General features: G+C 37.9%; 1 protein-coding gene across 1 annotated transcript; it reads left to right on the top strand.

Moving 5' to 3' along the window:
• Positions 1–17,587: 17,587 nt before the first annotated feature.
• LOC108669042 lies at positions 17,588–25,167 on the top strand. Its single transcript, XM_018156327.2, has 8 exons — positions 17,588–17,752; positions 19,503–19,680; positions 20,915–21,015; positions 21,609–21,683; positions 21,922–22,013; positions 22,499–22,622; positions 23,141–23,230; positions 24,376–25,167. The coding sequence occupies exons 1-8, from the start codon at positions 17,732–17,734 to the stop codon at positions 24,517–24,519; spliced, it is 825 nt and encodes a 274-aa protein (XP_018011816.1). The 5' UTR covers positions 17,588–17,731; the 3' UTR covers positions 24,520–25,167.
• The last annotated feature ends 430 nt before the right edge of the window (positions 25,168–25,597 follow it).

Here is a 25,597-nt window from a genome sequence, read left to right as displayed (position 1 = left end):
GCACTGTAGACGATGGCGCACTGTAGACGACGCATTGTAGATGACGACGCACTGTAGACGATGACGCACTGTAGACGACGCACTGTAGACGATGACGCACTGTAGACGATGACGCACTGTAGACGACGCACTGTAGACGATGACGCACTGTAGACGACGCACTGTAGACGACGCACTGTAGACGATGACGCACTGTAGACGACGCAATGTAGACGATGACGCACTGTAAACGACGACGCACTGTAGACGACGCACTGTAGACGATGACGCACTGTAGACGACGGCGCACTGTAGACAATGACGCACTGACGATTAAACGTCGTGGGTGGCCACGTAAATTACAGCAACGACCGAACTCGTCGGACACTTGCGGAAGCAGAAACGATCTTGTGCAAGATTATAAAAATGATTCATGTAACAGAAAATGATTCATGTAACACATAGATTATTCTTGCAACAGACAAATGATTCTTGTAACACACAAATGATTCATGTAGCTCAAAGTGATTCATGTAAAAAACTGAGATTAATGTAACAAACAATTCATCAAACTGAGGAAACTATAGTTATGGAAGTTTTTCAATTGATCTTTTCTTGTGATTGATTATGATCTTCATTGATTTCATTGTGATTTTTATGATTTCTTGTATGAATGATGATAATTATCTGATATATGGATAACATTTTGTGTTGAAGCGTAAGCGTAAAATTTTTAGGAAGATCAATTAAATTGTTTTCAGAATTCATCAACACGGCCATTGGATAAGTCTTGTTGACTCTGCATTTACACATTACTTTTTACAGCGAAGCAAGTTTCTTTATTCCTCAGTTTGAAAGAAGCCCTAGTTTCTAAATGGTAATTCTGTGTGCTTGCGACAGCGCTGCTTGTCTATCGTCGTACGTCCACGGATGAGATGTCCAGGGTTCCACCTTTGTTTTATCGCCAAACTTTTTGAAGACTTTCGGTGCGACCGCCAACATCGAGTAACTTTTATTGAGCAAATTCACGCGAATAACATTCAGCTTATAAAATTGCGGTGTGAACAAATGTTTTCTGTAATTTATAAGCCGATCGCTCGTGTTAAAATATCACAGTAGTTATTATTATTTCAGTAAATAATAATAATTTATGGATTTAGTTCAAGCTCTGAAGTAATACTCAGGCCGATACTTGAAGCTAGCTGATACCTATACTACTTAATGTTATTATTTATTTTTAGCTTATCTCCCAAGATTAATTATGTAAAAAATGTAATTATGTAAAAAAAATTATGTATACTGGTCTTGACTCTAGCGCTCGACTCGTTATGAGAGCTCACAATCATCCTGTGCTGTAAGTTCATGGTAATGGTATTCATGAATTCAGGTTTCAATATCGATCGTAAAAGTTTTCACGCTAAGTATAATTTGTAATTAACGCGCGTAAATTCTGTGTGCTGTTTACCATAGCCATAAATTGCTCCGAAACCTCAGCGGCAATTTACTATTGAAATAATTACTGCCGTTCTCATGTCTTTTGGAGGGTAATACTGATTAATATTTTTACATTACAACGAAACGCCGAAAAATAATAAGCTCATTTCCACGACCAGCTAGTGATCTATCGCGTAAAGGCCGCGTACGTCACCTGCGCCTTTCGAAGCACTGGCATGAATAGAATTTTAAATATCATCCCACAACACGTAACCACCTTCAAAATTTAATACTATACGCTTGCTAATCTAAAAAATGGTAGATTATTTCTTAGTAAATTATCTCGTTGTTATGTATGCACATTCAAGTACATCGCTAGAGGCTGCAGCAGATAGCAGTTGTCGCGGGACGTGTTGCTACAGCCTCTACCGGCCCTCTCTCCTCAGCTCACGTCTCCTACTGGTTGAGATTGCATCCAATATCCGCCAACAAGGGTACAAAAAACATTGCAATCGGTTCTTGCTGAGTTCCTAAGCGTTTATGAGGCCACATCCGCGTCATTGCTGGAATATTTTACATATTGATCACCACGGGATTTCTTACACTAATTTCCGTAAATATCAATCCGGAAAATAGACGCCAAACATCAAAACCACATTCATGTAATTCCTAGCGACGATCTTAAGCTTTAGGGTAGCGTAATGGTTTAGTGCCAGTGACATTTGCTGCGCACCGAGAAAAGCCATGGCCGGATCTTTTTGAGATTCTAATTATGGTCCAGAATGAGGAAGAAGAAAGAGGAGCTCAAAGAAGGGATTCCAATCTTGAAGGGCGAGTGCAAACCCTCTAGTATCTTATTGTACTATGAAAAAAAAAGACATTAAAACCTCTGCTGTGACTGGTGTTGAATCAAAATCACGGCATTTATTAAATATAAATCGTGGGCAATAATTTATTGTCAGGGGTCACCATACGTTAATTAAAAATGACGAGTAGAAGAATTTGTATTGACCGAATTGAGACATAAAAGCTTGCAATTGTCCCCAATAGTCTTTATTTTGAACACCCGGATATCTGATATATGAATGTAGAATTATAAAGAAGCTTTGATATTTTCTCCTTTACCTTCAAATCTGTTATCATTGTCTCCAAAATTATCACAGTATTAAGTATTCAGGCACAAATTCTTCTCTGTTTTTAATCCTTATTTCGATTTGTTCAGAAATCTATTGCTTGCATGATCAATAAATACTTCGTTAATATACTCTCAGTAGAATCATTACATTCCATTGTAGAATAAATCTCAGATGAATATATCTCAACTACATCTTAAATATTGTACAGAATTAACTATTTAATCATTTGGAATTTATCAGACAAGCGAATTATCCATATTCGATTACCAGTTTCTCTTCTCTACTTTCCCATGTTCTGATTTCATCTATTCATTCTATATAAATAGTCATGGGTATACGGGTTGCTAACAAGAAAAAATGTCCGTTCTCCCCATATCCTCGGTATTCGAGTCCTGACTGCTAGAGTGCACTTCAATCTTCACAATATACGTTAATAAAGCTCGATTAGGATCAAGTACGGCCCTATTGCCAGTGCTTACCCTCGTCTCTCTACTCATATAAACTTAGGAGCAGCACAGAAACATTTTCAACACGCCAACAGCTTTAGTGGATTGATCTGAAATTCATATTTTAATAAATGCTGCTATTCAATTCATCTATTATCTCACATATATTTTCGGTATATACATAATTCGCTCAGTATAACGATAAATACAATAAAGCTGCTCAGCATCTCATTGTGTTATTTATATAACATTGTCGACCATCTCATTCACGTGTTGAGACTAGCAGCAAGCAATTTTTTCTTAGTGCAGAGTGTATGATTTTCAACTGGAAAAAACTGAATACGATGTTTCTTAAATGAGAAATAACTTCTAAAATACTCTTTTAATTTAAGATTAGAAGTTATTTTGGGATTTGTTTAGAAATCATATCTAAAAATTTGTTGATGATACGTAGATAAATTCGATATATATAACACCACGCATGTTTGAGTGCAGCAGTGTACAAGGCTACTGTTTATCATGACAATTCAGGAGCGATAGTTCAATTGTACTGAAAGAAGACCACAGATAAGCAGCCTGATAACATTATCATGATGATCATGACATTCGTAGAGAGTAATTCATGCACGGTTTATGAACAGCAGGCAGCCTGTATTGCTTACTGTTAATGAACAGCAGGCAGCCTGTATTGTTTATTGTTAATGAAGAGCAGGCAGCCTGTATTGCTTATTGTTAATGAAGAGCAGGCAGCCTGTATTGTTTATTGTTAATGAAGAGCAGGCAGACTGTATTGCTTACTGTTAATGAAGAGCAGGCAGGCTGTATTGTTTATTGTTAATGAAGAGCAGGCAGGCTGTATTGTTTATTGTTTATATAGAGCAGTAAACTGGCTGTGATCGAGAGCCGCAAGATCTAGGAATGCAGTTGCAACTTAATCAAGAAGTATGAAGGGACCGTCAGCTCGTTGGCTTACAGGCCACTCGCCACTAACTTTGATCTCGTCTTCCGGTCAGTTCCGCTCTTCTGCATTTAATTTCCATGGAAGTTAAGGGGTGAGAGCAAGGACATGGCGCCAGTAAATGCTACTGCTGTCGCTAAGTTTGATTTTGACCGCAAATATTTATTATTCTTGATCTCGTTATAGCTTTCAAGTTAAAACATGCTTGGCTAAACTTGAACTCGCAGATGAAACCTTGTGATGAAATTGAGCTGAATTAAGTTTATACCAATAGATAAACTGAGTTAATTAATTAATCGGCTGTCAAATTGAAATCAAGAATAGCAAGATAAATAAGTAAAACGAATGTTATAATAATACGATTTGGCCTAAAAGAATTCCAGAATAGTTCCATTCCTTGAATTAACATCGAATAAACTTTGCATGCCTATTAGTTAAGATATTTGCGTTAAATTCTCTTAACTCTTTTCTCGGACTAATTTGGTTTACAAGTTCAATCACAAGAACATGAACATTTTTTCACTCTCCATAGAGGATGAGTTTATAGATCCTAGTCAACTGAAACGTTGATCGTTCATTTGTCTCCGAGTCGCACTCCCGTTGATTTATCGAAGTTTATCATCAGAATTGATTCACCGGAGCAGCTTCCTGTAGCAGCAAAGTTATTAGGGGCGAGCATGTGGATGTCCGCCACGGAATTGCTACATGATTAATGCATTATTTGTCTGATTTTATAGGGCGTTGATATTGCAGTACATAAATGTATGGTTGGTCTGTGTGCTAAATAAGGTTGATATTGCCGTATATTACTGCAAAATTATGTATGATGAACCAGCAAGCTACTTATTTTGAACTGGCTTCGCCGTGTATTTCGAAGTATTTTGTTCTTAGCAAATAGTTCTTTTTCATAAATGAAATGATTTCTCTCTTCACACACTGACTAATTAAGAATTAGGGATATGGATCATGATGATAAAAAATTATTATAATCACGAAAGGGCTCGTCACTTAATTTCACTGCATTAACGTTGCTTCTTTTGAAATTGTTAGAAATAAGATAAGGTATATCGTAGAATTTTGAATTACAGACATTTATTTGTTCGTGAGGAGCTTTTTTATAGTGAATTTGACCAGTTCTATCAAACTTAACTATTGTTCTTAACCTAACCTTGCACCGTTGATCATCAATGGTAACTGATGTCAGTTCCTCAAAGCCGTGAATGTAGACTGGAACTCCCTGACAAAGCTTGAGGTGAGATCTGGAACCTGGTCGTGAGCTTTATGAAATACATGTATTAAGAACCTTAAACTTTTCATCAAAATTTTAGTACCAAATCTCCTTATTTAAATCAGTTTTTCTTGTTTCTATAACTCTGTCTGCGTTCTTCAAGTCAACTTCTGAGTACTTGACTCGAGGCTTAGAAATTTACAACCGCTGTTCGAGGTCCTAGAATCTTCCCTTTGATGCTCAGCCTCAGACTTCCAGCAGTCGAGGCCTCTCGTTCTGACGCAGGGGTTGGACGCATTCCAGTTTCCGACAGTCGTTTCCGTGCTTCAGAAAGCGGCCTCTGATGCGCGACGGAAGCAGATACGACACCGCTGCGGAGACCGCCCTGCATCTGGCCACAGCAAAATAACGGCCGTGCATCGACTACTAAAATGCATCGTATAGCCCGCCAATGACTTCTGTAAGTGATGGCCAGTGAGCGAAAAGAAGACTGGCATCTTAGCACAAGCGAGTCACCGGTAATTGCGAATGGATTTTCTAAGTGACATCGAGCTTGGCCTAAGAATCTGAGATCTAATCAGGTCCGGATGTTTGGTGATTGCAGAGCGCCATAACAATTGTTAGAGGAACGCGCAAAATCCAGCTGCGTGAAATAAGTTTGTTAATTCGCTTCGTTGTCGTGCATAACCGAACAAAGAGCAGCAAGTATCCTATTTAATTATTCAACATGAGAACTAACGATTTCGCTGATTGTTTGTACTTTCATTTGTTATTTGAGTAGAACACTCAGTTACTTTTATTTGTCGTCGTATCATCGGAATACCGAGACCATGAATCATTTCCTAGTCCCTCAGAGACCCATTCTTGTGCAATGAGACAAGAGTCGTGCCTCAAATTCACTGCCTCAGTAGGAATTTCCTCATCGTGGAGTCATTGTGTTCGACAACGAAATGATGAATATAGCGCATAAATACAAATATTTTAATTTAATTTATAAAGAAGTCGCTTTCACTTACATGTTCGAGATATTAGAAGGTATTCTTTCTTAGATTATTTTTCCCGAAAGGAATACAACAGCGAAAGTTAGTAGGAAAGTTAAAAAGTTTTTATCTGAAACAATTTCATTAATTTTTAAACAGTTTGACTTGACTCCAATAGATACAGTATTCATTACCATCCTTTATATGAAATAACTCATTGAATTGGGAAATGTTTATCTGTACGGCATTAGATTTAACCCCCTACACAATCAATTTTTCATATTCTGACGGCGAAAGCAGGTTTCTTATATTCATGTGTTATAATTGCGATTTCATGAAATAATTGTTGATAAATGATGGTTTGGGAAATAAATATTGCGATAGTAAATCCAACTTCCAATTATTGGAGAAAGCAAACTGAAGCATGGCTGCTCAGTTCAGATAATTGTGCAAGACGTTGTTTCTTCTTGGCTGATGAACAAACGCTGTTAAAGCAACGAGGCTCACTAAGCCATGAAGCCTATAATATGTTCTGCAGTTCCCATGGCGACCAGGCTGCAAAAAATTAATTGAGTCGCTTATTAGATAAGAAGATTAGCAAGAGGCTCTTCTCGCAGCACATTTGCAAGCGATATAAATCTCTGCAGTATTACACGACATTGTTTACTTTAGAAGAATACGTCCAATTATCTACTTAACCTAAAAAATCATACTTGCTGCACAATTTTGCTCCAGACAAAATATACAGCAAAGACAATAATAATTCAGACGCCACATACGTTGCTTCGTTACGTAATAGTTCGTAACTTTTCGCTGCTCACTCGTTAGTGAAATAATCCCTGCACATGTTCGTTATCCAGCTGAAAATAAATAAAGTGAAGGATTTTTAGGAATACTTTAATAATTAATACTTCAAAATGGAAATACTGGTAAATGCTTTATAATCATTAGAATAAAACTAAGGCGATAATGCTGTCAGTGTCAATATCATGATCGCACAGATGCACATTGTGGGCGACTAGTGTTGACTGATGGAATACATTTTACCTCTAATAAGGCACTCCGCGAAGCCGCTGAGTGTCATTACATAGCGGCGGCGTGGGGCTGTCACAATTGAATAGATGATCCCTAGCTGCGCGCATGAAGGGCGTAGCATAATTCATGGTAATTAGAGAGGATATTGTTGTTGCACCAGCACTTAGCGCCAGCGCCCCTCCATCACAGTCGCCAAATGAAAAACGTCGCCTGAGACGCCGCTGCTTCAGCGACTAATGAAGCGGAGCGCACCTGTGCGTCGTCTCAATGCCTCGTGCTCAAGCATTTGCATTATTTTTAAATCGTAAAAGGATATGAGAAACTTTCAGTTCACCGAAAGTTTCACTATATTTTTTAAGCAAATCAATCAAATAATAAATCGAAATAGCATAGAAGTAGCATACTTTACAAAGCTCCTGGAATTTTGACTGAGATTATTAATCTATACCAGATTATAAATTCACAATTCTTGACTAACTCACTCCGCTGACGCAGATGTTAACTGCGTTTAAAAATTCATTTTATCTCTCTCTAAGGGCCTCAGGGCTAACTAGAGCTTCAAGAGGTAAAAATTCTCGTCATGCGAGAAAAGTTACTTGATTGTCGTTGTGCAGTCCCAGCGGTTGCTACAGGAGTGCACTTGTGCAACCTTAGAGTCTGCCAACAGTGAATCAATTATCACTCAGATCAGATAGGATATCCAAATAAAGAGACATGTTATCTCAGAATTTTCAAGCGACATGGCTCTCAAACTGACTCGATCATTGGATAGAGATGCTGTATTGGATCAATATACCTCTGCAAACGCAACGTTGTGGTCTTGCAACTTGGCGTCTTACGTTCATTGTGCTGTATATGCGTGATGAAAGCTGTCTTTAATTGTACGTAGTGTTCGTTTTTTGCTGGATTAATCCTTGTTACAATACTGCAGATAATCAATCAGAGTATCCCAATTGCTCTTATACAAACATTCACTCACGCCGTAACAATTCCACTTGATTCCATTGCACCTCTGTCGCCTGAACCATATCTCTGCTGTATTCAAGTCTTTATGACCGTTTTTTTAACGGAGAATAAAAGCATCATCTCAGAATCAGATACTTTGAGGGTGCTGAAGACTCTTGTCAAGTAAAACAATGCGCGCCGTATCCGTAAGGCGAATTTTTCATCAGAGACGAGGGTGGCTGACGCCTGCCTGACGAGTCCATTGTTGTGGGGGAGGAGCGCCGCGGCGTCCGCATCTGTGATGGTCAACCCGCCTGCAGCCGACGTAGTGGTACGTTAAGAGTAGGATTTCTACTGTATACATCGCTAATGGTCATAACTACAATATTGGCTTGCCGTACGTTAAGAGTAGGATTTCTACTGTATACATCGTTAATGGTCATAACTACAATATTGGCTTGCCGTACGTTAAGAGAAGGATTTTAAGAAGGTACGTTATGATAAGGATTTTCATTGTATAGGTCGTTAATGGTCATAATAATAATATTAGCTTACCGGCGGGACATGAATGTTTAGCAATTTCCTTCAAGATTATAAGTTACAGGAATAAATGATCAGTAATTGAAGATCATTAATTTAAATTATTGCAGTTTCACTTTGCTGTGTTATGGAAGGCTTTCTAAATATTGTTCATCGATAGAATACGAACATGCGGCAGGGACGTCAATATCAATTAAAGTTAATTATTTATTCAATTTAGTCCGAATCTGTTCACAGGAAGAGATAGTTTGAAATTTTAAAATCATCTCGTTCAGATACATTTATATCTTCTCCTACGAATAAAAAACTGTTAAGGATTGCAAGAGAAAAGGGATTTCAAATGAGGATTGAAGGAGAGTACTTTCATGCAGAGTAAATGGATACGTCACTGGAATTTGAAATTCGGCGGAAATTGAGACGCCCGAATATTTGCTAAAGCTGACAGCAGTCCAAACAGGCGAGGGCCTGCAAGAGATATATGAGGTAGCATTATTCGAATAGGGAAAACCGATTTATAATATACTGGAAAAACTGAGCGAAGTTACTTGCTTTCAAGTGAATTTTGAGAGTATTTCATTTTTGAACTGTAAACATCCATTATTTTTGGGTATTATATCAAATCTTATATAGTTTTTCGTGCCTCCATTGAGGCAACATTACCTCAAAGTCGTGCCTCCATTGAGGCAACATTACCTCAAAGCTGTGCCTCCATTGAGGTAACATTACCTCAAAGTCGTGCCTCCATTGAGGTAACATTACCTCAAAGTCGTGCTTCCATTGAGGTAACATTACCTCAAAGTCGTGCCTCCATTGAGGTAATGTAAATCTTCTCACGAAGGATTCATTGCATGCTTGTGCGTAGCAAGAATCAACCACATTTGACCTAGCACTTGTTCAAATCGGTGCTCGAGACATTCTTTCACACTCATATTTTCCGCTTATCGACTATTATCGCTTATCGACTTCCGCTTATCGTCAATTTCCGCTTATCGCTTAAAAATTTTGTCACAGTTTCTTAATTAAGCGACCTGGCAAGATCAATTGCGTCCATATATTTTAAGCGCGTGATATTTTATTCATCAATACACATTACTCTGAGACTGATACTTGATATTTGGTCCGGATGATTTCCTTAAATTGGATATAATGACGCGATTCAGAACCCCCAAAAAAAGAAATTTCCGCAAACTTTGAACATTTTAAGTGCTATTCGTGTCAGTTATTTTTTATCTATGAACAAGGTTGAAGTTTCTCTTCCTGCGGTGAAATTTGATTTACTATTCCACACGCATGGACGCCAAATGCACTTTTTGGCAACAAGTTGAGAGTCGTCAAAAGTTTCAACGAACGCCACACGTAATTTTCTTTTATTGCACCCCTGTGTACATTTGCTTAATGGCAACGACCACCTCAGAATTTATGAGTATTTTTAATTACTCCCAATGTCAAGGGGTTAGCATGAATAGGACAGACGGTCGAGCAAAGTTAGGGCCGCTGAGCAGGGAGGTCGGGGCGGAAGCCAACGAAGCACAATCGACCTCAGGCAACTACTGTGCGCTCCGGGACCATAATTTGCCCTCTTCTTGCTGCTCAGCTCTGCAGCTTAATTGAGGCCTTCTGCTCCATTTTTGCCGCGGATAATTTCTGCAAGGCTGTTCTACTTTTCCCTGAGATACAAGCATGATTCATGCATCTCCCGGCACGCCAACGTACACTGGGCGAAAGAATGCTGGCACATTTCAGAAAGCCCAAGGTAGTTTGCACTTGTTTTCTTGCTCTCCTAGGAAGTTTCTAAGTCATAGCTTAAGAAATAGACAGGGAAATTTACTTTAATTATGAAAAATCAACAAAGATATGAGGCCAGCCATAAAATTTGTCTACTGTAAAACTAATTTTTTTCTCTGGGTACGAAAATGATTGCACTCTCCATTCTGATTTAGGACAAATAAAAGTAATAAGCTGAAATGCAAGTAGTAACAAATTATTATTACTAAGCCGATGACTCTCTGAAGGCCAATAAACGAGAACAATGATACGAATAATTTAAATGCTTATTAGCCGACTTTGTGGAATTATGACTAACATTATTTGCGACTTAGTATATTTGATCCTTACGCGATGATTCATTATTGGCTGCTACCAAGTTCGTCTTAGATCTAAAAATATCGAGCGTGGAGGCTTCTGATCAAAGATGCGAGCAATTGTGCTCTTGAACTCGCAATAAGGAAATATGAGCAGAGAAGAAGAGAAGGTCTTATGAGACCAAGAACCCTCTTCGGCATTGGTCCAGACGCCACCTGCTATTCAAACGGATATCAAAGAAAAGGTGACAGCCCTCGGAAATATTGATTCCGAAAGTGATAGCCTGGATTCGAGAGGCATATTCTTGAAATTTATTCCTATGGTACGGATGACAATAGCGAAAAAAATAAGGGGTGCAAAAAGTCGAGCTGGATGGCAAAATATGACCCGAAAATATTTCGGTCGGTGGTAGTCAGCATCCTCTGGGAGTCATAAAAGGCAGGTTCCTTTGATGTGATGTCTTGTAGCGTACGAACTTATTTCAGCATGTGTAAGATTCCTTATGATGGGGCTGATCACAAGGGAAGATTGCAGATAGTTTTAGGCAATTCCAATGTTAGGCAATTCCAATGTTAGATATGCTCATTATCTCACGAATAAAATGATTTTATATCTGTCTGATGTATTTTGCCATATAAACCTAGAAATAATTCAAATTTGAACTGATACCACGATCAGATTTGAAGAATTCTGATAAAAACAACTGTCTAGGGGCATTTAATATTATTATCAAGCTGTATCCCTTTCCGGGTGACATGAGATTTTTTTCACTTTCAATAACTTGTTCAGAAGATGTGAGATGAGTTCCGTTCTTGTGTTCGACCAATATAATACCGAAATAAATCGGTATTTTTTCAATCTAGGTCATCTACTTTTCTGATTAATTTTGAAAATATATTATTCCTAATGATATATTAATGTCGTGATCAGAAATTGGCTCTGCGAACGTGTTCGATAAGCGTCCCTGCCTTGTTTTGTTTGTACAACTGTTCTTGGCGGCAACTACGATGTCCAGCAGTGAACTTGTTGGGAATCCGTGGTGCCATTCCCTTGCTGAACTTTTTCAATCTATATTGGACTATGGCGGGAAAATCCGGTATGTTATAGCAGTGAAATGATTCTGTCTTTTCTAGCACAATAGGGAATGCACATGCAAAATTTAATCGTAAAATAAACATTACATGCATACAATTAGCTTGTTTCTAGAAGGTGTATTGTTTTGTTTGTTTTTGTAAGTTCTTACTTGTCCAGTATAGTGGGACTTGCAACCGCATTGTATGGAACCCGACCGTTGAGTCCTAGTACTATGACCATGCAAGTACGGAATTGCTATATATATTGATTGTGTTTGCATCACTATTTCATAATATATTTCCGTTCTACAATATTTTTCCTACTAATAGTATAAATATACATAAGTTCATGGACAATTTTTGTTAAAAGGTTTACATTGGTTGAGAATGTATTTGGATGTGCCATGGAGGTGCTACCCTTTTTTTATTAGCTTGCCTAAATACGTAGCAACTTGTTTTCGAATAACTCGCTTTACTTTAATCATATGTCCATTTTTTATGGAGTATTGTAGATCGCATAACCCATATTCAGAACTTTTTGATGTTAGTAAATTCTCATAACATAGATAGATGTTGCACTAATTCAGTTTACCTATTTTATTTGGCCAAACACTTGCCAAATGATTGAATTATGTACTTATAATGTATTTTGCCTTTCAGAATCCTTGAAGCGCTTTAGCACAGAAACCACTTACACTTCAAGGAAACGTCTCAGTCAATGTAAACAACATCTTGCTACCTCATAATCATATCATATCATAATGTTCTCGACGCTAAAGTATAGGAATGATGTGGCCTGTCGCCGATTCGTGTACTTTTGCGACTTGTTCACAGCAGATCTAAAAACTGGTCCTTCGACCGGATCTTTTCAAAACTTAGTTTGAAATAGTTAGTAGACTTCTACAAGGTTCGATATAGTGCTAGACACTTCAAGCTTGAATGTTCATATATTTCTCCATAGCTTCATCTAGTCTGTTCTTGAACGCGTTCATACTCAGAACGTCGTCGATGTAGTCAGGGAGGCTGTTCCACATGTCGGTGGCTCGAAGCGAGAAGTGTTGTAGCGTGGATGAGTTGAAACGCAGTTTTTCAGTTTTTAGTTGTGGCCCCTGGTGTTGGTTCTTGTTTCAAATTCTAGCAATTCTTATGGGACCTTGTATAATCCATGAGTATCTTTGCAAACTTCAAAGAAGTCACCTCGTAGACGTCGACAACACAGCCTTGGAAGCTTCCTAATTTTCAATCTCTCTTCCTAAAGGCCCTTTTACACTAGTGGCAACGACATGCGCTTTGAGTCGTTTGCTGCAGTGCCTCACTGCGCACAACCGTTCACACTACTTTTGTACTCGGTAGTTTGAGACCGCGCGCTTTGAACACCAGTTGCCACCTAGACGTAAATGAGGATGGATGTAACCGAATTTGAGCTGTGGGCCATTGTTCTCGGGTGTGCTGCGGTCCGTCATTCTTCGCACTATGCCAGTTCTAAACGAGAATTTAGCATAGGCATCATAATTAGAGAACTAGCACATTCAAAAAGGTACAGTTTATAAAAAATATAGTCTATTCTTAAATAAAAAGTTCCAATATTCGTACCGATATTATGTCATCCTTTGAAATCGCTAAACGGTAATGCATAAATTGTCAGGAGTTGCTACAATCACATAAACTAAACACGTCATGTAAAAGTAACTTACATCATTTGCATTTCGATTTTTGTACTCCTTTGACCGAACACTCCATAGGCATTAGTGTTCTCTATAAAGATCAATTAGGCGCTCCACTAGAGAGTGACTCCAAACGAGAGTGGTGTTAGTCAACATTTGGTGTGCCGGACCAGCGTACACAATCAACCTTACTAGACCACAGACATCTATCTACTAATTAAGAATTTAAAAGAAAAGAATAGTCCACAAAAATTCATATCTTTATAGAAAACGTTTCGGAGACCAGCTCCATCGTCAGTTCGTAAAATCTAGAATCAAAAATCAGAAGTCACAAATTAATAGATTGAAACCATAGAACGAATTGAATTTCTTTAATTAATTAATTTAGATTTTTAATTTGATTTAAATTTTTAATTTAATTTAAATTCTTAGTTAATTTGCGATTTAAGCATACAAGTGATATCAATTCTTTAATCTAAGAATTAAGAATTTAAGAATTTATCAATTCTTTAGTCTAAGCGCGGCGCTTGTGTTAAGGCCCGTTTACACTAGGGGCAACACACGAGAGTCAAGTGCCTCAAAGCGCATGCAGAGGCGCTTTGCAGCCTCTGCATGCGCTTCTTGACCGATTGACGAGCTAGCGATTGACAGGGGCCATGCCTCATGCAACACAAGCGCGGCGCTTAGTAGACAGCTATTAAAGAATTGATATCACTTGTATGCTTAAATCGCAAATTAACTAAGAATTTAAATTGAATTAAAATTCCACGAATGCATTGGAGACAGGTCAAAGTAGACAAGTGATGCAGTAGGCAGCCAGTTCTATGAATGGATGATGATTTTGAAGATCAATGAAATATTGAATGGCACCCTAGAATTCAAGTGGCACTGAAACAAGTGGCACTCTAGAATTCAAAACCACCAAACAACAATAGTGGAGCTTGCGTCGCAGAGATCAGTTCAACAACCTCACTCGTCCTAGTCCATATCATCACTGATCAGTAATCAATCAATGATCATCATTCTCTTGCTTATATTGCACTAATCACTTATGTTAAATGTTAACAATTAGATAGGGGTTATTTCATCAAGCGGTAAACTTGCGGTTCCAAAAATGGCAGGAAACCTCTAGTCGCGCCGCTCTGAAGGCAATCTATATAATCCACGCCTGCGCTGGAGGAAGTTCAAACTTCAGATGTGGGACTTAATGCAGTAAATTTGCAGTAAGTCAGAAAATACCAGAAAAATACCAGATTTAGGCAAATATACCAGATCTAAAATATTCATACCAGACACCTTCTGAAAATACCAGATTTGCGAAATCTGGTATAGAAATATACCATCTGGCAACGCTGGCGCGCGGTCTCAAACAACCGAGTACAAAAGTAGTGTAAACGGTTGTGCGCGGTGAGGCACTGCAGCAAACGACTCAAAGCGCATGTCGTTGCCACTAGTGTAAACGGGCCTTTACATGAGGCATGGCCCCTGTCAATCGCTAGCTCGTCAATCGGTCAAGAAGCACATGCAGAGGCTGCAAAGCGCCTCTGCATGCGCTTTGAGGCACTTGATTCTCGTGTGTTGCCCCTAGTGTGAACGGGCCTTAAGACTTGCCCTACAAGCCTGGAATTATCCTTGCTGCCCGTCTTTCAACACTCTCTACTAAATTTGTGTCCTTTTCAAACATCGATGACTGAGCACACGGCATTTCCAAACTCTACACGTACGACAGCGACACGATCAGATGGGGTCGTACGGTTCGGGCGCACGTACGACAGCGACAAACAACAGCTTCATCGCTTCTGCGTCTAGGAACTCTCAAGAACGTCTGATCAGTCCAAGAAGTTTGTTGGATTTATTAGCTTGCGTTTCAGTGTGCCAAGAAAATATTAACTCCTTGTCGACATAAACTGCCAATTCTATTTCCACGCCAGTCTTTACAATCATTACTCTCTCGTTGCAACTATTTCTTCTCATGCAGTAATCATGTTGTTCATGGTTCTTCCCGAACTGAGGTACCTACTCTACACTTGGCCAGCATTAAAACGCAGCTGTTACATATCAGCCCAGTTAACCAAACTATCAAGGTCATCTTGCTATTGTACTTTATTTGACGCGGCATTAACTGTATTAGAAACTTTTGTACCTTCGCCATACATAGAGCACACGCTTGATGCTATTTCTGGAAGTGTTTCTTATTGACACTACTTTAAACGTAACGAACAAAACAGGCCCAAGAACGCTTCCTTGCGGCACGCCACAGCGCATTGGTGCCCTGTCTGTTCCGGTTCCGTTAATGCTGACACGTTGTCGTCTACCTACTAGAAAATCTCTGATCCATTTGAGAACATTTCCCTCGATTCCCAAAGACTTCACTTCACGCAACAGCCGCTCGTGCGGAACACTGTCAATTATGTCAAACCCATATAATAATGTATACATAGATCTTCAATTAGGGACGCAAGCAATAAATCCTATTCAAACAGTGACATTTCAGTTTTCCTTGAGTATGTTACTAAACATTCTGTAAATAAAATTGTCTTTTTTTCGATCATTGAAAAAAGCTATATATGATTTTTGCCGGTGATTACATTTCTCTGATTACAGATAATGGCCCGTATGCTAAATAGGGCACTAGCACTACGAAGTAGCACTATGCACTACGAAGTGTCCTGTTGGTATGCTAAATACGTCAAAGACACTAAGCACTTCGAAGTAGCTCTACAATGTTTAGTGTCGCTTAGTGTCGCACTACTGATTCGTATGCAAAAAGACTTTGAAGTGCTACTTCGCTGTTAGAGTACTTTATAGTGCCGCACTACGCTATGAGTCTATTGAAGAATGGTAGTTAAGTGCTCAAATAATTAATTATTCCCTAAGTAATTCTCATTCTTTGCAGAAGATTGATGTAAAATATTTAATTGTGATGGTAATGGTACTAATGAAAATTGTGATGGTGAGCTGAAATTCGCAATGCGTCTGCGCACATTTCCCATCATATATTCAAAGTCCACGCTTCCCAAAACATCGAACAAAAGAGAGAAGCATGGAAAGTTCTTGCAGAAGAATTCAAAATGACTCCAGAAAAAAAATTCGAAACATGGTATCAAAAACAAGAAGAGTATTTTTTACTTCTACGCTGTTCATCTGTTTCGCCAAGGAAAATGTCAGCCGTAAGAATAACATGTTGTTCACTGAAGCGGTACACTTTTTTATATTCATGGCATGCTGTTCCTGAGGTTTTTACGCGATGATGCATTTGCTGTAAGCCAAACAGATCCATAACTGACAAAGTGAACAAGGTTAAATGTACCGTAGTGTCGTCGTGAAGTGCGGTGTGTAGGACACTTCAGATTTTTGTAGTGCGCGTTATGCTTTTGGCCCTATTTAGCATACCAACCGTAGTGTTCCATGCCGCTCTATGGCTTGTAGTGCGTAGTGCTAGGCTACTTCAAAGTGCTAGTGCCCTATTTAGCATGCCAACCGTAGTGTTCCATGTCGCACTAGTACCGCACTACGGCTTGTAGTGCGTAGTGCTACTTCGTAGTGCTCGTGCCCCATTTAGCATACGGGCCAATATTTAGGCTTTCAGTGACTGCGGATGATTCCTCTTCACGAAATTTGAATAAATTTCCCAAAACAAAAAACGTAAACAATGATTCTCCGGAGAGAGTCCGCGGCGTTCATACGGCAAACATCTTCATATTGTGCTCTGTGAATCGTGATCAACGTAACGATCTCTTTTGCGTTTAAACATATTATTGTAAACTATTACAGTTATACATTCACTAATCACTAACTTGATTTTGTATTGCACTTTTCTTTATNGTGCAACTTTTCTGAGTGACTGCATACAGTCATCTGTGTTCCGTGTGCATGTAACTTATCCATGTCATGTGTAAATTCTCTCTTACATGCTATCAAGCTCATCCATCACCTCTATTGACCTTGTACAAACAAGGACAAAGAGGCCAGCTTTCCTTACCAAGAAGTCCAACATAACATAAGCTCTCAGGCCCAACGGTCACCCTTGCGGCTGTCCTGTGGCTTTCAGTCCACCCAACGTGGACACCTTGAAAAGAAGAAGAAGAAGAATGATTCTCCCTGTGCTGATCACTTCTCTTTCCCAAAGATGAAGTCATGAAGATGTAAGGGCTGAATCAATTGCTCCCCATCTCATCGCATTCCCTCTCTTAGAATTTTTGATTGAATAAATCTCTACTGTATTGTTTTTATGGACGCCAAACGTTCTGAAGTAAGTTATTCGAAGTTTGAACCAAAATAATTTATTTTCTTGAATGTTAAACATTTGGCACTCTGGCAGTGCAGTGTCTACAGAGACCCTCAGAGACTCAGAATAGTAGCATAGTATATGCAATGATATGGTTTTTGGTTTATTTGGTAGTCTCAGCCATGCTTGACCCTTTCACGGACAAGTTACCAATTTTACCATATATATACAGTGGGAGGAAATAAATATTCGTACACTTTAAAAATCGTATTTTAATGTATGTAAGTACACAAACTGAACAGGAGAAGTGATTTATATTATGTATAGAGGCGCATTNGCAACGAGAGAGTATATATATCTGTCTCTTATACACATCTATGCGCCTCTATACATAATATAAATCACTTCTCCTGTTCAGTTTGTGTACTTACATACATTAAAATACAATTTTTCAAGTGTACGAATATTTATTTCCCCCCACTGTATGTATAATATGGTCACTTGAAATTGCCTCACAAAAATACCCACGTCCCATGATTGCTCCTGGTTAGAATTTAAGGCTTCCTTATTGTGTTTGTGCCTCAGTCAATCCCTAATTATCTGACCATTGTTTCATCCATAGCATAACCATCTGGTATCTGCCATGCACAAACTTTAAGATATGAGCGTTTAAATTAATGTTTTGATTTGGACAATGAAATTGACGCTATAATGAGGCTATATCTGCATTTAAAGGAAAAATTATGTAAGTAAGAAAACTACAATCTTCTACTAATTTTAGTCAAATATCAAAGTAATGAGCAGGCAGAAGCCACCTGTTAATTAAGCTGATAGTTTAATCTACCATGCAGAGAGTGGATGAATATTTCAAGATCTTTGGCGACGCTTCAGTAGCAAAATTTACGCCTTCAGAAGATCTTGCCGACACATTTACATTGAAATTCTTGCATTTAATATATTTGTCAGTCTTTGGCCAACTATTTAAAAAAAAGTAAGGTTTCCGATATGTTAGATGGATCAGGGACAGGATGCAGTGAAGCTTGTCTGGAAATCAGTTGTGATGAGTTTCCGCCAAAAAAATCTAAACATCAAGCTTACGATTATGTAGTATTACTCACATAACTCCATTAGAGCGGTCAGACTGCATTATCACATGTTCAGTTGACACTTGCTGTACAATCAGACTGTTTTTAGGGTAAAATTAGTTATTTGGGGTAACACGTGCATGCAACCTTGTAAATAAGTTTGTGGCTTGTAAATAGTTTTTCTTTACTCAGCATAAATGGCTTTTCATTAAAAATTACCTGGCGACGCATCTTAAAATTACCCGGCAACGCTTAGGGCCTAAAAGCCCATATAATGGCGCTGCTGCATCCACCCTCTGCGCCCTGGAGTTTAATCATGATGATAAGCAGAAAAGTCCAAATGCACTGGGACTGGGAAGACAACATCTGCTGGTCTGTCATTTAATGATATGTTGTGCTCCACATACCTGTCTTCGCAATTACCTGTATCCTTAAAAAATAGCTTTTTAGCAAATCTATCTAGCTAGCAAATTTGTCCCTAGTCAACTTTTTGTTTACAGTGATCAAGACAAGTCTGTATTTTCTATGCTATAATGCTAGTAGTCTCTGAATCCCCTGAAGTCTCAAATTTTTGAAAAAATTTTGTAGGAAATGATCCTAGTTTAGGAAAAAATACAAGTTGTAGTCAAACCTCAATGGAATTTAGGTTTAAATTTGACAATCATTTGATATTCTACAACATATTTCAGGTGCAGCAGTGGCTGGAATCTATCTATGGATCAGCTTCAGCAGTGCCATGTTACGAGAAATCCTCTGCAAGCATCAATCTTCTGCATCAGCTCATGACTGTATCTAAGGAAGCTGACAAACAAGCTCAAATCTTGAATCAAGATTATTTAATTAGAGCTGATGAATACACTGCTAAAAGTAAGTACATTTTTACTTGCATGTTTGATAGTTGACTATGTAATCCATAAAAAAAGAATTTCATTATTAATTTTGGACAATGAGCTCTCAAATCAGAACTTTTTTAAGAAAGTATTTCCTTATTAATACCAGTCATTTTTCTATCCTGGAACTCTTAGGGTCAAATTAGATTGGGAATTAATATGAAGGCCTCAGGCCTTTCATGCATTGGTCAGCCATGCTGCTAATAGTAGGTACTAATATTCAAAAATATAAGAAGTAATAAATTTACTTTCAAGTTTAAAAAAACATTCCCTAAAATCCTTGGAGCAAAAACTTGGAAAATTGGACCTACATTATAAATCAAAAAGTAAAGAATAGGTATTTGTTAAGGCTAATGTTTATTTTTTGATTTTATATTTATTACAGTACTTCACACCAAGACCATTCATGGCATTCTCCACCTTTGCCATACCTGCCTCACACTCTCAACTACTTTTTAGCAGAAGATTTCAATCCCAGCCATAGCTGCTTCTTCTGAATCACCCACAATCTCTTCAGTTGACTCCTTACATGTTTCCTAAATTTCTGCTTTCACTCTCTCCTCCCCTTGCCTTTCTCTCCATTCTTCTGAATCACCCACAATCTCTTCAGTTAACTCTTTACACGTTTCCTAAATTTCTGCTTTCACTCTCCTCCCCTTGCCTTTCTCTCCATTCTTCTGAATCACTCACATTCTGAATCAGCACTTTCTTTCCCACGCACCTCACATTCCATCATCAGGTGCTCTACTGATTCCACCCTACACAATCTCTCTTTTCCCCTCTGTATAGGTTTTTTTTTTTTTTTTTTTTTTGTAATTCATGCACAGCCAGGGCCCTTGTCCTGACATGAATCAATATGTCCTATCCTCAGCTACCATTATACATGTTTTCATGCTTTAACATTGCTTTCATCACCATACTAAATTGCGTTGACTGTAATACTGATTGGTAGCAGTGGACACAAGAAAATGCACTATGCAATAATGATGCATAAATTCTGCTGGATATTATCTCATGAATTTCTTTTACTGAAGCCAGGCAGAGAGGAATTCCAATTTAAATGCAGAAGAACAGAATATTTTATTGTCTTTTAATTTTTAATTATATAACCTAGTATATATTATTGTTACCATTTTCTCTAACAATATGTGTTTCTATTCACATATTATCAAATTTAATAGCAAAAAATCATCTTTCTAACTATTTTTTAGGTGAACAGATAGCCAGTGCTATGAGGTGTGTGGGGCTTAGCATAAGTAGCTTGACTGATGATGCTCGATGTGCTCTCACAGAACTTTCTCAAGCTGCAACTGTGAGTAATCTATTTGTCAACTTCAAGGATTTTATTAAACAGCATAGGTATATTGTAGGAAGTAATGATTTTGCATTTGTTTCAGTTATTTCATACTAATCATTGAATAATTATATTATACCAATATGTTTGTGAATGATACTAAATACCGTAGTTCTATCATTCAAATCATTTAATTTAATAATTAATTTTTAATTTAATTAGCCTTAAAGTTTGCATTCCTCAATATTTAGGACTTTTTTACTAACTTCTTCTGAAAAGCTAATACATGTCCTAAATGACAGCCTCAGTAACATGAGTATCAACCTATGCTGTAATTTGTTTCTAATAGGTACGTACCTGCTACATATATACGATTCTGTTTTAGCTAAGGCAGAATTCTAGTTTCAATTCATCCTCATCATAGTACTATAATGTGAAAAACTGGCTTGCTCTTGTTTTTTTTCATTAATACTGTTCTTTCACCAATAATATTGCTGGATTTTTTTCTTGGAATAAATATAGTACATTAAAGTAGGCACATTCATTTCATGACAAAGAATGATCTGTGACATGTTGAATCAAATTTTAGTTATGCTTTGTGGTTTTTTCAGGTCGTAAATGCAGCAGTTCCGTCTGAAAGCCAAATTATGCTAGGCAGTGTGCAGCTGGAATCACAGCATGACGAGGTGAGACAGTGTTTTCTGTATCAATCAAATTGGTACAGTTTAAAAGTTCTATAATTTTAAATACATTTGGTTTTTCTTCCGTTCTTACAACTAGTTTATTTTTCTGGAAGCTTCTATAATTATTCTTTAGCAACACTTCGGTTGACGCATTAAATTCCTAAATGAAATTCCACAGAGTATTTCTGAAGTTATGGAGTTTTTTTTATTATTGATTAATTAGAAGTATCCTTCTGTTCAGATATGCCGGCAAGCCTCGGAAAGTGACGAGTTACGCTCCCAACTTTCCACGCTCTCCCAGCAACTGGCTACGAAAATACAGCACGCCAAAATGTACGGGTTTGCACGACCAGAGTTTACTCTCCACTATCAAATGAACGTCTCCATGCGGGAAAAGCATGCTTCTGTATTACATAGGAAAATATATGAAAGTTTATTGATTGGTGGGACTTAGATTAGTGAGAAATTAAAGGCTTTTGATGTTTAAAATGTGTTTTTGGGGGAGCCTCATTGCCACCTATACGTACCTATATCACCTAGACCACCTATATCTGTTGACTTTACTGTGCAGCATCTGAAAATTTGGATCTATTCTACTATCAACTGTGTTTTTTCTTGACTCAGTACCTGTAGAAATAATTATTACCTCACTTGAATATCATTGATCAGAAAGCATGTAGTTTTTGCGTCAGCTGAATAAGGTACTATGATTTTATCAGTTACGGTATTGAACTGTTTATTTTTTAGATTTTCATGAATATTCCGTATCGTATGAATTCTTTGTTTTGCATATTTTCACATCATAAGCATCCATGCAGGCTAAAAAATCAAGTGGAGGTCGCCTTGGAGCTGGAGAAGAAGGACGAAGAAAACGACGAACGACGCGCGCTTTTCCACGAGAAGAAGCTTATGGAATATGAGAAGGATATTAGCGAAGGAGAAGTATGTTTTTCGGAAATGATTTAGTGACCTTGTTGCTCTCTCAAACTTTATTCATTAGCCTAATAATGTTGTCGATTTAGCTTGCTCTCTGCCTCATTAAATTTTTCACCATCAACCTAATTCCTCATTATTATGTGTTCATTTGTTTTGCAATTTTTGTTGAACTAAACATTCTTTATATTCTGAAAAACTTACAAGGGTGATAGCATCTCGGGAGACATGCTTGCTGGAAATTTAAATTATTGAAATTATCGGAACCTCGAAAGGCTGCAATTGCATTCATTTCTCTTGACGTTGTGCCTCGCGTCCCCAACTAGGTAGCGTTGATATTGTGAGCAGGGGACTCGAGAGTTAGTGACTTATGAATGCTTCGTAGGCGCTGATATTATGGGTTAGAAGAATCGTGTTAAGGAGTTATAATTTCTTTACAATTATTGATAATGTGGCTAGAGAGCCCTTGTTGGTGAGTTTTAACTTCTCAACAGGCGCTGATTTAATGACTTATGTCTGCGTTACAGGCGTTGTTGAAGCACCGTGGCTACACAGGCAGCATCACGCACGACAGCGTCGTGCAGCAGTGGCAGGAGTTACAACAGCTACAGAAGCAGGTCTTTGGAAAGAACTACCTCTAGTTATTACAAACTATCGTTTTTATCTAATGTGCTTATTATAACGGCAATACTGTTGACCTAGTAGAAACCTTATCGTTACATCATGATCCTGTGGCTAGATTGCTGCTTTCCATTATACGCTATGGATTGATTTTTGAACTTTGTTTTTCAAGGAATCTTTTCATAATCATTTAGTTACATGTTTGTATTTTTATTGCAATCCCTTGATATTGAAAAAACAGCACGGATTATCCACTTCTTATCAAAATTCTAATCATGTGCATGCCTAAGAAAAATGAACTGGCTTTGAAAGTAAGCTTTAAAGCATTGCTTGACTATGAAGGAACTCGTTGCTCGTTGCAAAATATTCTGTTCTCTTAAGTCACCATTGAGCGCCAAACTGCATAATTTTGCAGGACGTAATGGCTCCAAGTCAGTCAAAGTTTTTTCATCGCTAATCCTTGTCAATCTCGTCCCTTCCTGTAGTCGAAACTTGACATGTAACCATTGCTTAATTTGTTCTATATTATGTGTCTCAAATGATGTACATGTAAACCATGTATCGTTCTCCAAACTATTTGGTGACGCTACTTTATTTTTCTGTCTAATTTTCCCAGACCTCCATTACACAGAATCCTCACCAGTTTTCTCCTAACTCCTACCTTTTATATGCGAGTGACGTTATATCAACCAGAATGCGATGCATCGCACTTGCACTGTAAAGACCTGTTCCCTGTAATGACTGTTCTCTAGCACTGTTCTCCTGCAATATTTTAACCGAATATCTCAGTACAACTCTATTAACTTCTCTTCTGTAATGTATAATGGCGCTTTTGGAATTTAATTGAATTTGAATGTATTGGGGTGCTCTCACAAGAGATTCATTAACAACACACTAAAATATCTATTTCAAGCACTAATTTTTTTTTTTTTTTTTTTTTTTTTTTTTTTTTTTAGCACAAAATTTAACATCCAAATTTCTAGAGTCTGTCTGTTCAGCATTTAAATTTCTAGAGTCTCACTGTTCAACATTTAAATTTCTATAGTCTGTCTGTTCAACATTTGAATTTCTAGAGTATGTCTGTTCAACATTATTGTCATCCACTTGTCCACCCATTTGAACTTATGAGTTAAATTTGCAGGTGACCACGCTGCGCTCGCAGCTTGAGTCGTACAGCCTGCCGCCCGACGTGAGCGCCGTGAGGCTCGAGGTGGAGCGGTGTCGGCAACACCTCGCTTCGCTCGTCGCAGATATGGCCCAGCAACAAACTCAAGGCTTCACGTGATATTTTAATGCCTCTTAGAATAAACTCGTCTTCTTGAAATAATGTTGTTCATACTTAGACTTTCATGTGAAATTATTTGCTCATTTTACATCAGGATACTAGTTTATGTTTATGCTGAGCGTATTGCTAACGTCATTGAGTTATCCATTTTGATTTTGGGAGTTTATGTTTCTCGCCCGATGAGATTATTATTAAACTGCCAGTTACTCAATATTTTGTGAACTCTTTTTGGATGGTTTCCGTCTTAAATTTATGGTGCGTTTTCATGATCTTTGTATAGATCTTGGATTTGGATGGGAAAGGGTGTTATGATGTCAATTCCCTACAGGAATTTTAAATGAAGGAGCTCTCTTTGAAATCCAAGGCATTCTTCCCGTTTTCTAGAAGTTTCAATGAGTAAAATCAAACTCGTTTCGAACGCAATTTGTTAACTGAAATGCCTAGCTTCTAACGACGTAACATTCGCTCATCAGCGATCAATGTACACGTTTTTGCTATAAAAATTTAATTGACGCTTTTGTCAAGTACTTAAAGTGGGGGTATTGAAATGAAGTAAAGAATATCAGTCTATATTTATCCAAGACATTTTACAACATTGTAACTTTTAAGACAACTTGTACAAGTAAAAACGTTCCACCCTATAATGAACCTACTCTGTAAAACCTCAATAGTCGTAATGCTACAGTGTGCAACTTCTGCGTACGTAAATACTCAAAGTCGGACATTTTTCATATTAGTGGCAGTTTCCCCTTACATTCTGAAATAATGCGAAATTGATGGAAAAAATTCATGTTATTTTGAACAACTCGAGCTTTTCAGTTCAAGTCTATTCAAGTTTATTAACAAATTGTCATTAAATAGCATTCCGTGGTGGGTCTCTTCGACAATGATAGTGAATTAACATGGTCCTATAATTAGTGGAACGTTGTCGAGGGATAATTGCATGATTGTAACGACTTTAACATCTTCAATGAATCTGCTTTCTCCCTGCGAACCATTTGAATATCTCTGATAATAGAGTATTTATTTCATTACTTTTATTGGAATTGTAGCTACATGATCGTGATCCTTGTATGTA

This window comes from Hyalella azteca, unplaced genomic scaffold, assembly GCF_000764305.2.
Source record: "Hyalella azteca isolate HAZT.00-mixed unplaced genomic scaffold, Hazt_2.0.2 contig10017, whole genome shotgun sequence".
Classification (NCBI taxonomy): Eukaryota; Metazoa; Arthropoda; class Malacostraca; order Amphipoda; family Hyalellidae; genus Hyalella; species Hyalella azteca.
The sequence above is the reverse complement of the archived record's forward strand: the minus strand, read 5'-3'. Positions and strand labels throughout refer to the sequence as shown.

Coding starts and splice junctions, on each gene's coding strand:
- LOC108669042 (XM_018156327.2), top strand. CDS start 17,732: ATGGACGCCAAACGTTCTGAA. Junction 17,753..19,502: donor TGGACGCCAAACGTTCTGAA/GTAAGTTATTCG, acceptor AACATATTTCAG/GTGCAGCAGTGGCTGGAATC. Junction 19,681..20,914: donor TGATGAATACACTGCTAAAA/GTAAGTACATTT, acceptor ACTATTTTTTAG/GTGAACAGATAGCCAGTGCT.